The sequence below is a fragment of the Lachancea lanzarotensis genome, scaffold LALA0S01, assembly GCF_000938715.1.
Source record: "Lachancea lanzarotensis genome assembly LALA0, scaffold LALA0S01, whole genome shotgun sequence".
In the NCBI taxonomy this organism is placed as follows: domain Eukaryota; kingdom Fungi; phylum Ascomycota; class Saccharomycetes; order Saccharomycetales; family Saccharomycetaceae; genus Lachancea; species Lachancea lanzarotensis.
In genome coordinates this window covers 653,148-670,255 of record NW_019212879.1, presented here as the reverse complement: position 1 = coordinate 670,255, position 17,108 = coordinate 653,148, and the positions used below count along the sequence as shown (strand labels likewise).

Sequence of the window (17,108 nt, the reverse complement as noted above, 5' to 3'; positions counted from 1 at the left end):
GTGTGGTTGTAGTTGCCATTCAAATCAAGATCACACTTTCAGGGACGAAGGGCCACTTCAACTCGTGAGTTCTACGCCAAGTTGTACGCCAAGTTGTGTGCACCTGGCCGGCTCTCGCGTTTTAGGACCAAACTCAATTCACATGGCAGTTACCAAACCCAACTCTGTGGCTTTTTTTGCATCGAAAGAAATGCCCGACGAAACGTGAATCAGAAAGAAGCCACTGAACAAACTGGAAGAAAGCATGGGAAAAGAAGATCACGTGCACGTGTGGAAACGGTTATCTGGCACGTTACTGTGTTTTGTTATTTGGTGACTGGAATGGGGTGGCAAACGGCTAAGATTGACAATGAATGGCCTTGTGACGAAAGACCCATCTGGATCAAAGTTGTTTACTTAGAGCAATTCACCGTTGGTTTTAACTTTGTAATTTCTTCCGATGAGTCGTTTGTTTTCAAATTTGAAACAAGTTTACACTTAGTGGTTACGTTCAAATTCGTGAGGCGCCGATCTTTTACCGCACACAGTGGCAAGCGAGCTGTCCTGCTCAGTCAGGGCCCCTTCTGAACTTGTGATCTTGCAATTAGTGATCTTGCACAATTCAATCTTTGTTTTTCTGAACTTTTGGATACCATCATTTTTCACTGACAAAAGAACTCTGTTTCCCACTCAATGATCAGTCTTCGTCAACTCGCTGACTGCACGTACTTCATTTTGTTCAGCGGTTACGTGGCTTTTGACCACAACTTCGACTCGAAATGAGCGTTGTTTGCTTCACTTGGACGACGTTAAAGTTGTGCTGGGCGGTTAAAAACCTGGCATTGATTTTTCAGATCTTATTATATATATAGTTTATCTTGGATTCGTTTCCAGTGATCACGAACTCCGGAAATTTCTTGTCATCGGAGCTTGAAGTTCAATCCAAGCGATGATTTGAATGGGAGCTCAACTTCTTAAACCTTTCTCGTGCGTGCCTTTCACAATTACTGCTATCATCTTTCTGATACCATTTTTATCCAATCTTCCCCTAATCTCGCCTAACGAGGCGTAAAAAACACAGGAGAAACAGAACCTCACACAAGGTAGCCGAGCTGTATTTACAGATTGTTAAATGCTTTCAACATATCTCGCACCGGTATTGCTCGTCTCTTGTTCACCATTTGAAAGAACATCAATATATGTCGCTATGTACGAACTTTTTTCAATATCTCTACTATGTCCTCTCCTGCCTCTGTAGGAAGAGCTGAACTACTGTTCACTGATAAAGTTGTAAGCCTACAACCTGATAAGTAACCACCGGCTGAACCGCCCCATTGCAGCATTTAACGCTATACGAGCTCTTCATGACGACTTCCAAGACAGTGCCGTCGAAAGAGCATGCTAAGCTTTTATCCCGGAGCGAAGAGCTCACTAAACAAGAAGTATCGCTAAAACGTGAATATACGACATTGCTACGAAAACTTGCAAGCATCACAACAGTGCTACAGAACCTAGAAGACGACCCAGATACCGCAGACAGAGTAATTTCTGAAACTGCACTTTCAAAAGTGCCAGATCTCAAACCATATTCGATTTTGCTCGAAGAACTCGATAGTAAGTCCCCACAGGATATTGAAATACCAGAATTTCTGCAGGAGTCATACGCCCTCTACAAAAATGCGCCGCTCCTGTATAAAGATATGTGACATCTGATGTAACGCAGCTGTGATGTGCTGTGATGTGATGTAATTTAAATGCGAATAATGTTATATGTATACCATCGAGGAGTTCTATCCCACATCCTTCCTCCTGGTCTTCCTTCGTTCCTTTTTGATCATGGCTTCGAGCGTCTTCTTGCTCACCAGAGTCTCACACAGAAACTTTCGAACTTGCGGCTTGAACCGATACTGTTCCATGAGTGCTACTACCCGAAGAAATATGTCGCCAGTCTCGAAACGTGCAGGCCCATGTTTTGATAAAAGTTCAGTAATGTCCTTGGCAGCTGTGTTTGACAGAATATGGTTGTTCAGCTTGCTAACAGCCCTTAAAACTTTATCGCCAAGTTCGTCACCCGTTATTTCCTCGGCCTGCGATCTGAATGTCTCCAAAATGCGAGCCTGGCGTTCCACTTCAGCCTGCACTTCCTGCTTTTCATCTCCCATTGTATTCTCCAACTCGGCTTTACTATGAAGTAGTACGTCCAGATTCATCGATACAGGTTCGGGCGTCGATGACTTATCTGAGACGTCACGAGCGTCAGTCTCTTGAAATGTTGCTCCTCGTTCAGCTAACTCCGGAAATCTGAGAAATTGTTTTATATCTCTTGGAAACGCCAACGCTAGAGGATTCTTTAAGACGTCCAGGCTGCAGTTCCAACCCAGTTCATCGAGGATTTCGCACCCCTCATCAGTGCTCGCAATTAGTCCTAGCACATAAAACGCTGTAAATTTGGTGGATGTTGAAGAAGCCGCGAAACTGATTTTCACAATATCGCTAGTGACTGAGTTTGCGTCCAGCAATTCAACCCCATACATGGTTGAGCTTATGTAGCCACAGCACCAAAGTGCAGCCTTCAATTCCAAATGCTCCTCGACTGTTAAATCAGGACAACCCTTGTATCTGTATTGTTTAATAGTGTTGACGACATCTACAAAATCACCCTTCTGTGTGATCATTGCAGCACCCTCCTCCGTGCTAGCCAGACTCTGGAAAAAATGCATTGGTAATCTCCTTTTCGACGCAGGCGTTTCGGAGCCAGAGCTCAATACATTCTGCATTTCCTTCCGAATGAACTCCTCTACCCTCCAAACGTATTCCTTATTTTTCCCCTGGATCCATTTTTCGCGCTCCGCTGCAACGAATCCAATACTGTTCAACTGTTCGAATCCAGGTGGTGTTTTCAAAAACTCTAGCAAAATGGGAGAGCGTATAAATACAAGTTGGTTCAGTAAATGATGGCGTTGAGTGTCGACATTCGGAGGCCAGTCTTGAAGCGCGCAGTACCCGTATAAAATCTTATCCGCTGCGGCAACCACTATTGGAGAAAGATCATATAATTGGCGAACAACCAACTCCAGTAGAAGTTTTTCAAGCTCGGCCGATTTTTGTCCGCTTTTAGCCTGAGAGACCGATTCTTGCAATTTTGTTCCCAGTAAATTGGTAGATATTACGCGGATTTCTTCTGATGGGTGTGCTAATGCTTTTCTCAAAATTGTTCTTGTGTGGTATGAATGAATGACCCCCAGCTCAGGCAATGTTTGAATGAGATAAGAGGTAGCGAGATCGGAGGTTTTTTGAAACATTTTATAGATCACTGTGAAAAGGTTCCATTTTTCGAGCGTCTTGCAACCTCTTGCAGTTTGGGTCATTGCGCCTAGGATACTGAAATAACCGCCAGACACCGTTTGCGCCAAATGCTTCTCTGAGAAGACGTTCCCCAACGTTTGGCCCTCCATGGCTTTGAAAAGCAAGGAGGCTATTTGTGGCAGAAGTTTCGTGTCATCATTTAAAATGCGCATTCCTTCGGCAGTTGACGTGAGTGTTTTCATCAATTCGCGCCCTACATGAACACACCTAGCCGCTAGACGTGAGTTGCGGGGAATTCCCGCAAAGCGGTATCTCATCGGCCGATAAAATACCAATAGTCGACGGAAAAATTTCGTAGTCTTGGCAAGATCTTCTAGCCTCTTTGGACTAAGCAGGGGGCCCTCGATCAAATCTAGAAGTGTGCCCCAGTTCCATAAAGTGAAATCCTTTGTTTGCAAAACTCTCGTATCAAACACCATTTTCTTGAACCTAATCTCATCAACCTGGGTCACTAAAGCCTTATGTTTAGATCGTTCGGAGAAATCCACGATGTTATTGATCGATTCTAGCTCTGTCATACCGATAGTATTCCTGTTCTTGTTCAATCTATTTGAGACCTTCTCATACTGGAAAACCTGAGTAAAAACATTATGAAACGTTGAGTGCTCCGGAAACAGCAGATTGACAGAAGCGTGCGGTTTCAAATCCGCTACATTGTTTGATATACTGCAGTACTCTGCTATGAGATATCTTGTTTTTGCAGCTAGTTTTGAATCGCTCGATGCACCTGACTCTCGAACCAAGATAGGGACTAAATGATCGAGGAAGTTCAATTCAAACAATATGCTACTCAGTAGACCCAGGTATTGGTTGACGGGTGCGACTTCGGACTGAAATTGCGATTGGGTCACTTTGAACAGCTGTGAGGCTTTCCTCTTTTCTGGGAAAGACAACGGCCTGATTCTCAGAACATCTAAAAACAAGTCAACCAAGTATTTGGTTAGCGAGGGAGATTGAATGAAGGCAAGAAGCTCTCTGAATGGCCTGAAGTCATCTTGAGAGAACAAAATCAATCCATTGTAGTTTTTCAGACATTTGCAAATTAGAACTATGCTTCCTTGAAGTTTTTCGACGCTCGAATTCGCTTTCACTTGACTGTCTGCTAAAGTTGCTAAGGTCACGGAAGGATCAAAAGACTCAAAAAAATGTTGCCTTGTGTCTCGAAAGCTCATCAAATCAAGGATGGAATCCAAAATAAAGGGACAGAATGACGAAAGCGGATTTTCCGCAATGACAGATTGCAATACCTGCATCCCTTTACATCGCTGAACCACTGCAGGTTTGATATAACAAAGCTCTAATAGCGTTTCAATGGCGATTTCTATCAGTTTGTCGTCACTTTTCTCGACGCAGCTGATTACAGCCTGTGTAAGGCCAATACTTATGCTGGCATCGCATTCTGCAAAAGCGCGTATGAGTTTCAAGGCTTGAATCTTCTCTATAAGTGACGCACTGTTCTTCGCCAAAGATATGATCAGAAAAGATTCCAAATACAGTTTGCGCAATTTTTTTATGAAGTCGGGCCCTGTGATGAGAAATCTACATATTCTGTAGCCTGCGGCCACAGAAACTTCATCCTCACTTAACAAAAGCTCTTGTATGGACTGCGAAAAAGCAGGCAAGACCAGATCGAACTTGATTCTAGGGTTCTGTTTCAGCAAAGCAACCAAATCGTTTGCTTTTAAAACGATCACATCTTTAGGTGAGTTTTTATCTTGTAGACTTTGAAGATAATCACCCACAAGCCATGTAGCGTGCTCATTGCTCGTTTCCGCGAGGTGTCTTGAGGGCTGTGACGCGGCCGCTTCCATTTCCGTACTTGTCACGTCGCCAAATCCGTCAAGTGACACACTTTCGCTATCCGAGATCGGCGGTGATATTACTTGATCCGGATCGTCGTCCGTGCCACTATCGTCAACGTAAGCGCCATCAGAGGGCTTTTCAGAAACGTTGTTGAGGGATTGATGATGTGGTAACACATCCGATCTGCCACTTTCTTCAGTAACAGCAGAGCTAGTACTGTCTAGTCGACCTCGAAGCGTACTCAGCAAGTCACCGTTTTTCTTGATCTGCTGGTCAAGTTTCCGCACTTCGTCTTTGGTCTGAAGTACCGTGGAGTGCCGCTGCAAATGCTCCTGGGAGTAGTTCCCTGGGTATATGTCAACGGTTGCCGACTCACGCCGTTTTTCAGCATCTTCTTTCGACTTCCGCAGACGAACAAGGTCTTGCTGAACATGGTGGATATCGTGCTTGAGGGTGCTTATACTCTTAACTGTGCCGCTTCTGGTCCTTCGGGTTTCCAGCGGACTCATTGGGGACGATGGTTGCTCTTCAAGCTTGCGAGTCGGGATGAAAGAGGTGGAAAGGACCGTATTGCGTCTACTTCGAGTCAGAAGCTCATCGTTGCTGGAATGAGATCGTAGTAGCTGTGGGCTAGACCGCTGACTGGCCATTTGGATCTATCTGACCCGCCAATTGCCAACCGTATACGTCAAAAGCGGGTTGGATCTTGACGTTTTTGATGTTTGTCTCTCAGTAGAGAATAATAATGATGAACTAGTTAGGTCCATCTTTAACTATGAAATATCGGGGTCACGTGCCCATGTAGGGAATCTGAACTTTAACATATCTTCGTCAATTGGGAACATAGCTTTATCTAGCGTTTTGCGCTTTCGAGCAGATCCTCAAGAGCCTTTGCAACTTTTTGAGTTTCTGGATCGATCGGCTGGTCTGCCATGTCATAGGCAGAAGAAGGATCACCCATCAGTTTTCTCACTTTGATCGTGAATTCGGCTAGCGATGAAATATCAGCCAACCAACACGATCCAAACACCAGCATTCCAAACGAGCCCGTAGAAAGCCCAGTTCCAAAAGCAAGAGCACTAACGGCTTCGCCTTGGAATGAGTACAGCGGTGGTTTATTATTGAGCTGGAACATGTGGGGTACATCTGGATAGGTTACGTTAGTATTTGTTTTCATTACAGATGTAAACTCATTGAGTACTTACATTTGCGAGATTGAACTCCTCTGAACGCAAGACGAGCAGAAATTAGCGTGAATACGGTAGCGCCGAAAAACCGCATCATTTGTTGTTTCCGGCGCTGTTTGTACTCCTCAGAGAACACAGATATCTGTTTGGTGGTGAGCTGCAGCTCTGTAGTCATGGTTGATGGATGAAAGGTGGTCGTGAATCTTGAGGCTTTCTCTTTTTGAAGCGTATTATCGATGATGAAGATCGATATTGATTTTTCAATATGAGATTTCACAACTATATAATAATGAATAGCATGCCAAGATGAGAAACTAACAACCAACATAAGATTCATTGAAACCATGCTCTCACCTTGGCTATTCTACGGCAGACATGCGGTGAATCATAAGCATGATGGATAGTCCAGTCTGGCAAAAATAGAGGCTTTGGAAGCACAAATATATGTTCCACAGGTGAAAGGACGCGAGTGCTTATGAAAAGTACTATCTGAAATCGCGAGCGAGACAGCTTGCGGAATTGAGTGGAGCTCCAATCTTGGGGAATGGGTAAAGCCGTCGAAATCTTGAAATTCACATTTTCTTGCAAGAATTAGGCGTACTGTGCACAATGTCTGGTACAGTGGATATCATATGAATCTAAGCATCTAAAAAATCACTGAATGTAAACTCCACGTTACTCAACTAACCGTTCCACCATTCGCCATCCATTTCAGAGCTGATCTTCTCCGATGAGTATCTGCTGTACTTTGCACGTGACGAGTAGCTACAACATCTCATCGAAAAGTATTAGATACGTCTATTATAAGCTCTTGCTCGACTCTTACTCTCTTAATCGACACGTTTTGACCGATAAATATCGCATCTATCCATTCCCATAGCTTTTAAAGATGCATCCACAACTTGAGGCCCAGAGATTTCATTGTATGTCGTAAAAAATTTGTTTCCTAATCCTCCGCTGCGCATTGAATTCTAACAACAAAACTTCCAGCTTGTCTCGATCTTATAGAGGCCCTTGATCAATGCCATCAGGCCGAATACTACAAAAGAGCGCTGGGACTTTGCAACAACGAAAAAGAAGCACTTTCCAAATGCTTGCATCAGGCCAGATACGAAGTTGGGAAAGCAGCTATCTTGCAAAACCGTGAGAAACAGAAAAAAATGGATGCCAGATGGAAACAGATAAAAGAGGAAGAATACGGCGAAGATGCCATACTTCAACGTATCATCCAAGAACAGGTCGCTAAAAGGCAGAAGGAGGCTGCTGATAAGTCCAACTAAATTTTGGGAATTTGCCGACTGTCATGTAAATATTTAAGAACTACACACTAAAACCGAGTCATGCTAAAGTAGCTTTTTGTTCTTCCATTGCCAGGCAGTGGTTCCCACGCAAGGCAACAAGTCGGTATGCATTTATCAGAGCACCGCACACACACACACAAACACACACAATCAGTCCTGTCTGGTTTTGAGGTACCGCTTGATGACCTTGTCCTTCTTTATTATGTAGACCGCCGCACCCCAGCCCGATAGGGCGTCACGGTCGGCAGCATTCAGTAGCGCCTGACTTATGGTCTCAAACAGATCTTCAGACTCCAAATTTGGTTCGTACAGCGACTCACACATGCCAAACAGCTGGTCTGAAGCTGTTCCGCTTACCACGAAGTCCTTTGCCTCGTCAATGCAGCCGATGAGGTCAAAACCTGCTATGTATGGCTTGCCCGTTTTCGAATGAATACCAGCAACCACAGGGCCTGTGAAATATGGTCCAAATCGTTTCTCATATAAAGAGCTCGATACCAGCTGTGTGAAAGTGTCAGGTTCTATGAGACGGTCTTCCTTGAGCTTGTAAAGATTTGTCTTGTAGCGGAAGGACTCTGAGAGTGTAGTTACGTCCGTTGCAAGCCCTGTAAGTCCTAGAAAAACATGACCATAGTGAAATATCTTCTCGAAATTGTTGGCCACACCTAGCGACTGGCTTCCCAGTCGAAGGTCGCATGCGATAGCAACACAGTCTTTGCCTGTCATGGCCACGACAATACCACCTGTCGGACAAAAAAGAGTTAGCAAGTGAAACTATTACCAGGATTACGACATCTTGGATCAACCCTTTACATTTGGAATCGGAACTTCAAAATGGACCCGGAAGGGCCATCTGAAGGAATAATGGTCCAATTTTCGAGTGAAGTTGCGCGAATTCTCGCTTAAACATACCATTGATGGAGCTTGGATCAGACATAAATTGTTAGGCGGTAGTAATCGAACTTGTTGAGCGTTGACGTTGATTTGCCACTTACTTTGGATACTTGAAGGTTCTACTACAAGTGATGCTATATTAGTATAATATTATAAGAGTCTGGATCGTCATGTACGATGGTGTCAAACCCAGCTAGCCCGAAGACACCAAACTACTGAGAGCAGCAATTGAATTAGAGGACAGTGAGTATACTGAATCGATGAGTTTCGGTGAGGTTACACGGCTTGAACCTTCTTTGTGAAGTCCCTTGTGGGTATGAATGGTAGAGATGCTATCATAGACCACCGAACATCTGTCACTGATTCCGTAACGTGAGGTCGATGTTCAACGGTGGAGGTCCAATGATTTCCCATGCTCGTGGAGAGACTGCAGAGCATTTTGGAGTGCTTTGAGATACACAAGATGCTTGCTGTACTGCTGATTGAGATAGAGGTATTTGTTGTTCCAGTTATCCATAGCAGATTCGAATAGATGGTGATTCGATGCTGTTGCCATCGAAGACCACACCTGGACCATGCGAGATTTCAGAGCGTTGTGGGCATCGAGTTGCGAACCCAAGGTATCGGTGAATGCTTCAAGGTCTCGCAATTGAGAACCGAAGTCCCACATCGCAATACTCTCTTCTAGGTCTGCGAACAAGGCGTCCAAGCTTACCAGCGGCGCCCATTTCCGCAGATCCACCTGTGTTGTAGCGTTTTCACCGTTCAACAGATTTGCGCTCCATCCATACTCTTCGTTCGATATCATTTCCGCCTGTGCTGACGGGATCGGTGTGATGCGCGCTGCCCAAAAATTAAGACAGGAAGAGAGATGCTGAGCTTCTTGCAAATTGCAGGTTTGAAACCGAAATGCCAGCCCACTCGTCGAGTCTATCCCGTGTGGGAACTCAAGAGTGAGGCTCGTGGTGCTGGAATTGGATTTCTGGCTCGCTACAATATTTTCCTGCACCACCGAAGCCAGTGTGCCAAACAGGTTGTAAACATAGAAGTGGGAGCAGTTTTTTTGGCAAACTTCTAAATCCCAGCTCTGTATCTGGCCGGGCGTTATGCGATCAAGACCTGAAAGCTTAAATTTGTAAATGAACAAACGTCCCTGATAAACCCTTATGCGTGCGCGATAACCAGTATGCGACATAGCGGCGTGAGCATTTTCCCGGAAAAGTGTGTCCTTTGAGCCCTTCCTGAGCCACGAGAAGAGTTTGCGTTTTGGGGCATTCGATGGTGCCAGCAGTTGTGGCGTGGCACTATTTGAATTGGTTGCTTCTTGGCTTTCTACCACAGTATCGATGAACCAAGGAGTATTTGGTAATTGTTGCATTTCTTCGTCAAATGATTCTTCGGCGTACAGTTTTTGCAGAGGCTTCTTGTTACGCATTCGATAGTTACTGGTGGCCGTGGTTTCGCGAGACATGAACGTGGAGGAGCTGTTTAAAGTAGAAGTAGAAGACCTATTAGAGTGCATACGTTCCAAGGAATTAACGCGTATGGACAGGATAGACCGTTTCTTCATATTGGTGCTGCTGTTTAGACCATTAGCTTGACGGTCTCCGCTTCGTCTGATGGACATGGGTCGTCCCGATGGGTGTGTGTGCTTCAACAGCGGCAGTTCGCGACTTTCAAGCGATAGATAGCAATGTGTGAGCTCTTTTTCAAATTTGGCCACATCGATATCGCTGCATTCCTTTTTCAGGGCATAAAGGGTGTTAGCTTTGAAATCCTGAAGCGTGAACCTGCAATCGGTGGCGGAATTATGCAGAGCAGAGTTGAGCATCAGCAGCGCGAACAACACGATGTGGCACAGACGATAATCGTTTTGGTAGTGCCGTTTCTTGTGCTCTTCCAGCCATTGCTTAGCAAGAGCTTCGAGAATTGTGTCGATACTTGCAGCCTCTGCAATGAAATATATGCTCCCTGAGAGTTTCCTCAGCGTGGCTGTGAGCGAAGACGGTAATGGATCCAACAGCAGCACAAATTCTCGCAGAACCGCACTATTTTCTGCTGAGCCCAAAAAATTCGCATAATCGACAAACTCTATTTTCTCCCAACGTCCTTCGAGGATCTTGCGAGCTATTTCCTTCGCATTTGACGATTCCGCAGTTGTGGATGTCGTGGTGCACTCACTTACAATTTCATGGATATTAGCGATTCTTGGTGACTCAATCAACGTTGCAAGGTTCGTCGACAGCTGTTTATCAGCAACGCTATGTAGAGTGTTCTCCTCCGCCGTCATAGTACACTACAAATTGGTAGATCTCTTCCCCATGTTTACTGTCGTCCTGCTTCACAACTGGATTAGATGTGTTTGTTTTCGAACCGTTAAGCATAGATGGACATGGAAACCCAGACATACGCTTACTGGGTCACGTGTATTTTCCATTGATTGAATGTTTTTCTACTGTACACTCTATACTGTGCACTAATCTTCTTAACGTGTCTTGCTCGTTGTTGATGTGCCCTTTATATCTGAGTCTGGTTTCTCAGTTCCGGCGGGGGATTTATCCTGCAGTTTCTTGGCAAGACGTGCATGTTTTCGTTGTGAGAGGGCCCCTGTCATGGGAAAATGCGCCGCGAAAAGTTGACGGTTGTCTTCCTGTCTTCCACTTCAAATGTATCCTCTCATTGAACTCTTCAATTGCTTGGCTCCGTTTTTGGTTGATTCATAGCTCTTCACATCAGTATGTGTTAAAACAGCTAATTAGTATGTATAGAACTGTATTTAAGAAAGGTCTCGAAAACACATATGTCATTGAATACGTCAAGAACCCTTGAATTTTTTAAGATCACGTGCCATCATTTTAAAGTATACTTTTATACGAATTTTTGTGATCATTTTTAACGTGTTTATTGAAAGCATGTGATCTGTTGAGGTGTCCCTTTGTACGAGAAACCGACGCGAAAAAACTCCATTTTAATTAATTATATCCACCGTAAGAAAAAACAAGCCATCTCTTTACGTGTATCGCTCTGGCCCTTGCAACTCATCGTCATCATCACCATCCAGAGATCAGATCAGACTACTTGACACACCAAGCGGCTAGCGAGTGATGTCTATGGAGGTAGGAACCATGTACCAAAATTCGCAGGCAGGAGAGCCGGCTTCCAGCCAAAGAAATAGTGGTCAGTTTCAGGGCTCTGAAGCACCAGCTGAAAACCGAATGTTCGTGTCCGATTCGCTTGCAAGCGGCAATGAAAACGAGAACGGAAATGAGCACGGAATGGAGGGCGAAGAAGAAGAAGAAGTCGCTTTGGTATCGTTTGTGCCGCTGGACCGACTCCAGGTAAACGGCATCACAGCTTTGGATCTCAAAAAACTGCGGGAGTTTGGATTACACACAGCAGAAGCCGTGGCATATGCGCCCCGGAAACAACTTTTGGAGATTAAGGGCATATCCGAGGCCAAAGCGGAACGGTTGTTGAATGAAGCAGCCCGTTTGGTGCCTATGGGGTTCGTGACCGCCGCAGACTTCCATATGCGTCGTTCTGAAATGATTTGTCTCACCACGGGTTCCAAAAACTTTGACACCCTTTTGGGCGGTGGCGTAGAAACCGGATCCATCACCGAACTTTTCGGAGAGTTTAGGACCGGTAAATCGCAACTGTGTCATACGCTTGCCGTCACATGCCAGATCCCGCTCGACATGGGCGGTGGAGAGGGCAAATGTCTATACATCGATACCGAGGGAACGTTTAGGCCCATCAGGCTAGTTTCGATCGCCCAGCGGTTTGGTTTAGACCCCGATGACGCTCTCAACAACGTGGCATACGCCAGGGCTTACAATGCGGACCATCAGCTGCGGCTGTTGGACGCTGCCGCTCAGATGATGAGCGAATCGCGATTCTCGCTGATTATTGTGGATTCTATTATGGCGCTTTACAGAACTGATTTTGCCGGTCGTGGTGAACTCAGCGCTCGTCAGATGCATCTGGCCAAGTTCATGCGTGCTTTGCAACGGCTGGCGGACCAATTTGGCGTTGCAGTAGTGGTAACCAACCAGGTGGTCGCCCAAGTGGACGGAGCCATGTCATTCAACCCAGATCCCAAGAAGCCCATAGGAGGAAACATCATGGCACATTCTTCTACCACCCGTCTCGGTTTCAAAAAGGGTCGTGGATGTCAAAGAATTTGCAAAGTTGTAGACTCTCCATGCTTGCCCGAAGCTGAATGTGTTTTCGCTATTTACGAAGACGGTGTGGGTGACCCCAGAGAGGAAGACGAGTGAGTGATCATCTTCAGTTGCGGGCAATTCAAGAGAGTCAAATCAAGAAGAATTTGCTGATAACGAAGATTTACGATGGCAGTAATGGGCATAGAGACAATCTGTCCTGTTAAGACCCAAGAACACCGTATTTTGACTCCCGCGAGAGTCCTCTTTCCAGACGTCCTTTGTCCATTTTTTGAGTCGGCTCTCCGGTCGATCCGACACCCGGCGCGCTTCCTGACTAGACGTTTCCCGTATTTTTAGTCGCACGGTTCTCTTCGGTATTGTTTCATTTTCATTTTTAACGGTGTGAAAATTTCGCTTCCTATACTATAATAAGACTTTAAAAGTGATGTGATGTGATGGGATGTTAAGAGATCTTTATTGAGTATTTGAGCAATAGACTGGAGCTTTAGCTGTTGGACGAGTTGGACGGAGTCTAGCACGAGCTTCAGCGTAACTAAAAAAATTTCGATGGCTACCACAGCGCATCCATACCGTCAAAATTTGGCTGCAACAACACATGCGAACTATGACGTAGAAAACGCGGGAAATGGGGGGGATTTCTCGAGCAAAATGGTCAATGGGGCGCAGGAAGACGTTGGCACACCACAACAGTACGAGAGATACGAGCCAGGAGCTGCTCTGGATCCTCCTCAATCCGTTCAGCAGCATCGGAAAGCCGTTTCGTCGCCGGTGACATCCACTATTGGAACTCCCGTTTCCTCGAGGTCCAACCTTCAAGACTCACATACCAGTCTTTCAGAACTTCGTGTTGCTTCTGATGGGGGTCCGTCGAGACAATCCCGCAAAAATAGAAAGTCGCTCGACCTTTCGCATTTGTTTCTGCTGAGCGACAAAGATACCCAATTCACGGCTACCAATGAGAGCGTGGCAGACCTTTCGCACCAGATGATCTCGGAATATCTGGGTGAAGCCAACAATTCGTCGCTTGTGCCCCGTTTGAAGACCATTGAGATGTACAAGCAGAATGTTAAAAAATCGAAAGACCCAAATGTTTTGTTTCAATATGCCCAGTACATGTTACAAACCGCGCTCACCATCGACACATCTGGCATGAGCGGCTCCTCAATTTCTTTGAGCAAAGATGGTGGACCCGCTGGACAAGCCGCTGGACACGTTGGTAAACCTGATGCACACGGAGATATGCGAAGACAATTTCTAAAAGAAGCCGAAACTTATCTGAAAAAACTCAGTGTCAAGGGCTACGCAGATGCGCAATATCTCTTGGGAGACGCATATTCGTCCGGTGCGTTTGGTAAAATCAACAACAAGGACGCTTTTGTGTTGTTCCAGTCGGCCGCTAAACATGGCCATGTGGAAAGTGCCTTCAGAACAGCGTATTGTTTTGAAGAAGGGTTAGGAACCACCCGTGATTCACGCAAAGCCGTCGAATTTCTCAAGTTCGCTGCCAGCAGAAATCATCCGTCTGCAATGTTTAAACTAGGCCTGTTTTCCTTCCACGGACGCATGGGTCTGTCTAATGACATCAGCACAAAACAAAACGGTATCAAATGGCTATCTAGGGCTGCAGCGCGTGCCAATGAGCTAACCAATGCTGCTCCTTACGAATTGGCCAAGATTTATAAAGATGGGTTTTTGGATATTATCATACCGGATGTGAAGTATGCAATGGAGTTGTACATTCAGGCCGCTTCTCTCAAGCATGCCCAGTCTTCTACTGCATTAGGGAAAATCTACGAATCGGGCAACGAAGTGGTTCCTCCTGACACCAGTCTGAGTGTCCACTACTATACACAGGCCGCACTTCTTGGCGAACCACACGCAATGTTGGGGCTTTGTGCCTGGTACTTAATGGGTGCCGAACCAGTTCTCGAAAAAGACGAGCGGGAAGCCTTCCAATGGGCTTTGAAAGCCGCCAATCTGGGGTTGCCCAAGGCTCGGTTCACGGTGGGTTATTTTTACGAGAAGGGTAAAGGATGCGAGGCCGATCCTGCCAAAGCACAGCATTGGTACGAGCTAGCTGCCAAGGGGGGTGACGAAAGAGCTGCCAACAAACTGGGTGGTAAAAATGCAGTTTTCCCTAAGAGGCAGAAAAGTACTACGACGCTCAATTTGTTCTCATCGGTTTCCAATACCAACTTATTAGACACAAATGGAGCAACTGTGTCAAAAGCTGTGGACCTTGATACTTCCAACCAACCCTCGGTGCTGGCGCCTTTGGATGCGAGTGGTCCCGGTGGTGAAACTTCGGGTCCCGACAGTAAGGCCGCTTTCAACTTGACCGATGACGTGGTACCGAAACCTAAGAATACTGATCAGTCGCCTGATTCCGGTAGGAAAGACAAGAAATTAAAATCCAAGAAGAAGGGCAAGAAGTGCGTCATTATGTAGAGAGGGGGTCTTTGGCCATTTGTATACATATGTGTATCGCAAGGAGAACAAGTTTTTTTGAATTTTTGCAGGAGGTTCCGCGCACCAAAGTAGCTTCTGGAAACGAAAACATAAAAAGAGCGGAGGACTAGTATCAAAAAGCAAGTAGGAATAACTCAAAATTCATTATCACGATCTTATAGCAGCTACCAAGTGTATGTCAGGATCATAAGAATGTTTGTTCGACGTGTGTGTGTCACACAATTCGGTGTCACTGTCGTACAAAATGACACAAACAAAACGCAGTCCCATAGCAGAAGAGAAAAGAGCATTCTAAAGGCATATCACTACTGGCACTACATCGGACACCCTGACCATACAAACCCCAGTCTTCAACTACTCCGTTCATAATAATAATCCTTATTAATCTCGATCACGAGACTTCCATGATTAACGTGATATCGCAATTTTTCGTGCTTACATCAGCATTTTCGAAAGAGCCACACACTGGGTCTGAAATATTCTATAGCAGTCTGTAAGCAGTAGTAGCCACACTCATATGACTAAAGGGACTGTCGAGTATATAAAATCATCAAGTTCAGAGCTCAACACCTTTATAATATGGATGTTACTCTTAAATAGTGTATTTCTTACAAGGTTGTCAAGAAAAGTAGCAATTGAGACAACTAATTAGCTTCCAAATCAGACCACCGACAAAAATCACAAGCATGTTCCGCTCTCTGCTAGCTGTCAGACAATCTGGTCAGCAACAACGTTCCATGTTGAGAACTTCCGTGAGAATGATCAGAACATTCAAACAAGAAGAGCAACCAAGACTTAGAATCAATTCTGCCGCTCCCAACTTTACGGCACCTTCGACGCAGGGTCAGTTGAACCTGCACGAGTACTTGGGCGACTCGTGGGGTGTCTTTTTTTCACACCCAGCGGACTTCACACCCGTGTGTACGACTGAATTGGGGGCCTTTGCCAAGCTGAAACCCGAGTTTGAGAAGCGTAACGTCAAACTTATCGGTCTATCGGCCGAAGAGGCGGACAAGCATCAAACCTGGATCAAGGACATCGAGGAAATAAGCAGTCTCGACAAGTTTTCGTTCCCTATCATTGGCGACTCCAGCCGTGAAGTGGCGTTCTTGTACGACATGGTGGACGAAGAAGGGTTCAAAAACCTCAACAAGGGCATTGTGGCGACCATTAGAAGCGTCTATGTGATCGACCCTGCCAAAAAGGTGCGTTTGATTATCACATACCCAGCTTCCGTGGGTAGAAACTCCAGCGAGGTTTTGAGGGTTATCGACGCTTTGCAAAAGGGTGATTCCAAGGGCGTTGTCACCCCTATCAACTGGCAGCCGGGTGAGGATGTTATCATTCCTCCTACTGTCTCTGACGCTGACGCCAAGACCAAGTTTGGTGAGTTCAAGACTGTCAAGCCATACTTGCGTTACACCAAGGCCTAAGAACAACTAGCGGCCCTACATTTTATGAAGTATATAGTAGAAACGAAATAACATTCGAACCCATCCACAATTTCCATCAACGTGGTATTCAACTTGATCTCGAACCACACGGTCAATAGAGTGGGCAGAAAAGAAGACACTCCCGGAACTAGCAGCATGAGCGGACCACAAATACCTGTCCGAAGACTTGTTTCGCTTCTGTAGCGAGTCCAAGGCTTGTTCTTCTTCTATGTATTCAAGCGATGCAATGAGATGAGATGCCCTATGATAAATGCACGCGGGTAAAATTGAAAAATTTATGATTCTCACCAAGACAACAGAGTCCAGAATTCACATTAAAAGCGATAGACTGACCCTTGTTTACCATTTTAGAGAGCTTTAAAATACTTGATTGAATAGTGCTCGCCGTAAGCAACAATTGGGGACTTTTTTCGAAGAAAAACTGTGATTTTTGAGCGAGATTTGAAAGCTGCCAAAAAATAGATCTCT

The 17,108-nt window shown here is 45.4% G+C and overlaps 9 protein-coding genes across 9 annotated transcripts; 5 read left to right on the top strand and 4 right to left on the bottom strand.

Moving 5' to 3' along the window:
* Window positions 1-1,343: 1,343 nt before the first annotated feature.
* IES5 (LALA0S01e06964g1_1) lies at window positions 1,344-1,685 on the top strand (the record flags this gene model as incomplete). The annotated part of the gene is made up of 1 exon (XM_022774420.1): window positions 1,344-1,685. The coding sequence occupies one exon, from the start codon at window positions 1,344-1,346 to the stop codon at window positions 1,683-1,685; it is 342 nt and encodes a 113-aa protein (XP_022626519.1).
* An 84-nt stretch (window positions 1,686-1,769) lies between these two features.
* TSC11 (LALA0S01e06942g1_1) lies at window positions 1,770-5,798 on the bottom strand (the record flags this gene model as incomplete). The annotated part of the gene is made up of 1 exon (XM_022774419.1): window positions 1,770-5,798. One exon carries the CDS (start codon window positions 5,796-5,798, stop codon window positions 1,770-1,772), a length of 4,029 nt encoding a protein of 1,342 aa, XP_022626518.1.
* A 203-nt stretch (window positions 5,799-6,001) lies between these two features.
* AIM11 (LALA0S01e06920g1_1) lies at window positions 6,002-6,510 on the bottom strand (the record flags this gene model as incomplete). The annotated part of the gene is made up of 2 exons (XM_022774418.1): window positions 6,002-6,294; window positions 6,354-6,510. The coding sequence occupies 2 exons, from the start codon at window positions 6,508-6,510 to the stop codon at window positions 6,002-6,004; spliced, it is 450 nt and encodes a 149-aa protein (XP_022626517.1).
* Window positions 6,511-7,224: 714 nt separating this feature from the next.
* Window positions 7,225-7,615, top strand: CMC2 (LALA0S01e06898g1_1; the record flags this gene model as incomplete). The annotated part of the gene is made up of 2 exons (XM_022774417.1): window positions 7,225-7,258; window positions 7,326-7,615. The coding sequence occupies 2 exons, from the start codon at window positions 7,225-7,227 to the stop codon at window positions 7,613-7,615; spliced, it is 324 nt and encodes a 107-aa protein (XP_022626516.1).
* Window positions 7,616-7,786: 171 nt separating this feature from the next.
* On the bottom strand, window positions 7,787-8,573 carry PUP3 (LALA0S01e06876g1_1; the record flags this gene model as incomplete). The annotated part of the gene is made up of 2 exons (XM_022774416.1): window positions 7,787-8,379; window positions 8,549-8,573. 2 exons carry the CDS (start codon window positions 8,571-8,573, stop codon window positions 7,787-7,789), a joined length of 618 nt encoding a protein of 205 aa, XP_022626515.1.
* Window positions 8,574-8,915: 342 nt separating this feature from the next.
* Window positions 8,916-10,820, bottom strand: YEL1 (LALA0S01e06854g1_1; the record flags this gene model as incomplete). Its single annotated transcript, XM_022774415.1, has 1 exon — window positions 8,916-10,820. One exon carries the CDS (start codon window positions 10,818-10,820, stop codon window positions 8,916-8,918), a length of 1,905 nt encoding a protein of 634 aa, XP_022626514.1.
* An 814-nt stretch (window positions 10,821-11,634) lies between these two features.
* On the top strand, window positions 11,635-12,810 carry RAD51 (LALA0S01e06832g1_1; the record flags this gene model as incomplete). Its single annotated transcript, XM_022774414.1, has 1 exon — window positions 11,635-12,810. One exon carries the CDS (start codon window positions 11,635-11,637, stop codon window positions 12,808-12,810), a length of 1,176 nt encoding a protein of 391 aa, XP_022626513.1.
* A 453-nt stretch (window positions 12,811-13,263) lies between these two features.
* Window positions 13,264-15,165, top strand: LALA0_S01e06810g (LALA0S01e06810g1_1; the record flags this gene model as incomplete). Its single annotated transcript, XM_022774413.1, has 1 exon — window positions 13,264-15,165. One exon carries the CDS (start codon window positions 13,264-13,266, stop codon window positions 15,163-15,165), a length of 1,902 nt encoding a protein of 633 aa, XP_022626512.1.
* Window positions 15,166-15,872: 707 nt separating this feature from the next.
* On the top strand, window positions 15,873-16,619 carry PRX1 (LALA0S01e06788g1_1; the record flags this gene model as incomplete). Its single annotated transcript, XM_022774412.1, has 1 exon — window positions 15,873-16,619. One exon carries the CDS (start codon window positions 15,873-15,875, stop codon window positions 16,617-16,619), a length of 747 nt encoding a protein of 248 aa, XP_022626511.1.
* Window positions 16,620-17,108: the final 489 nt, after the last annotated feature.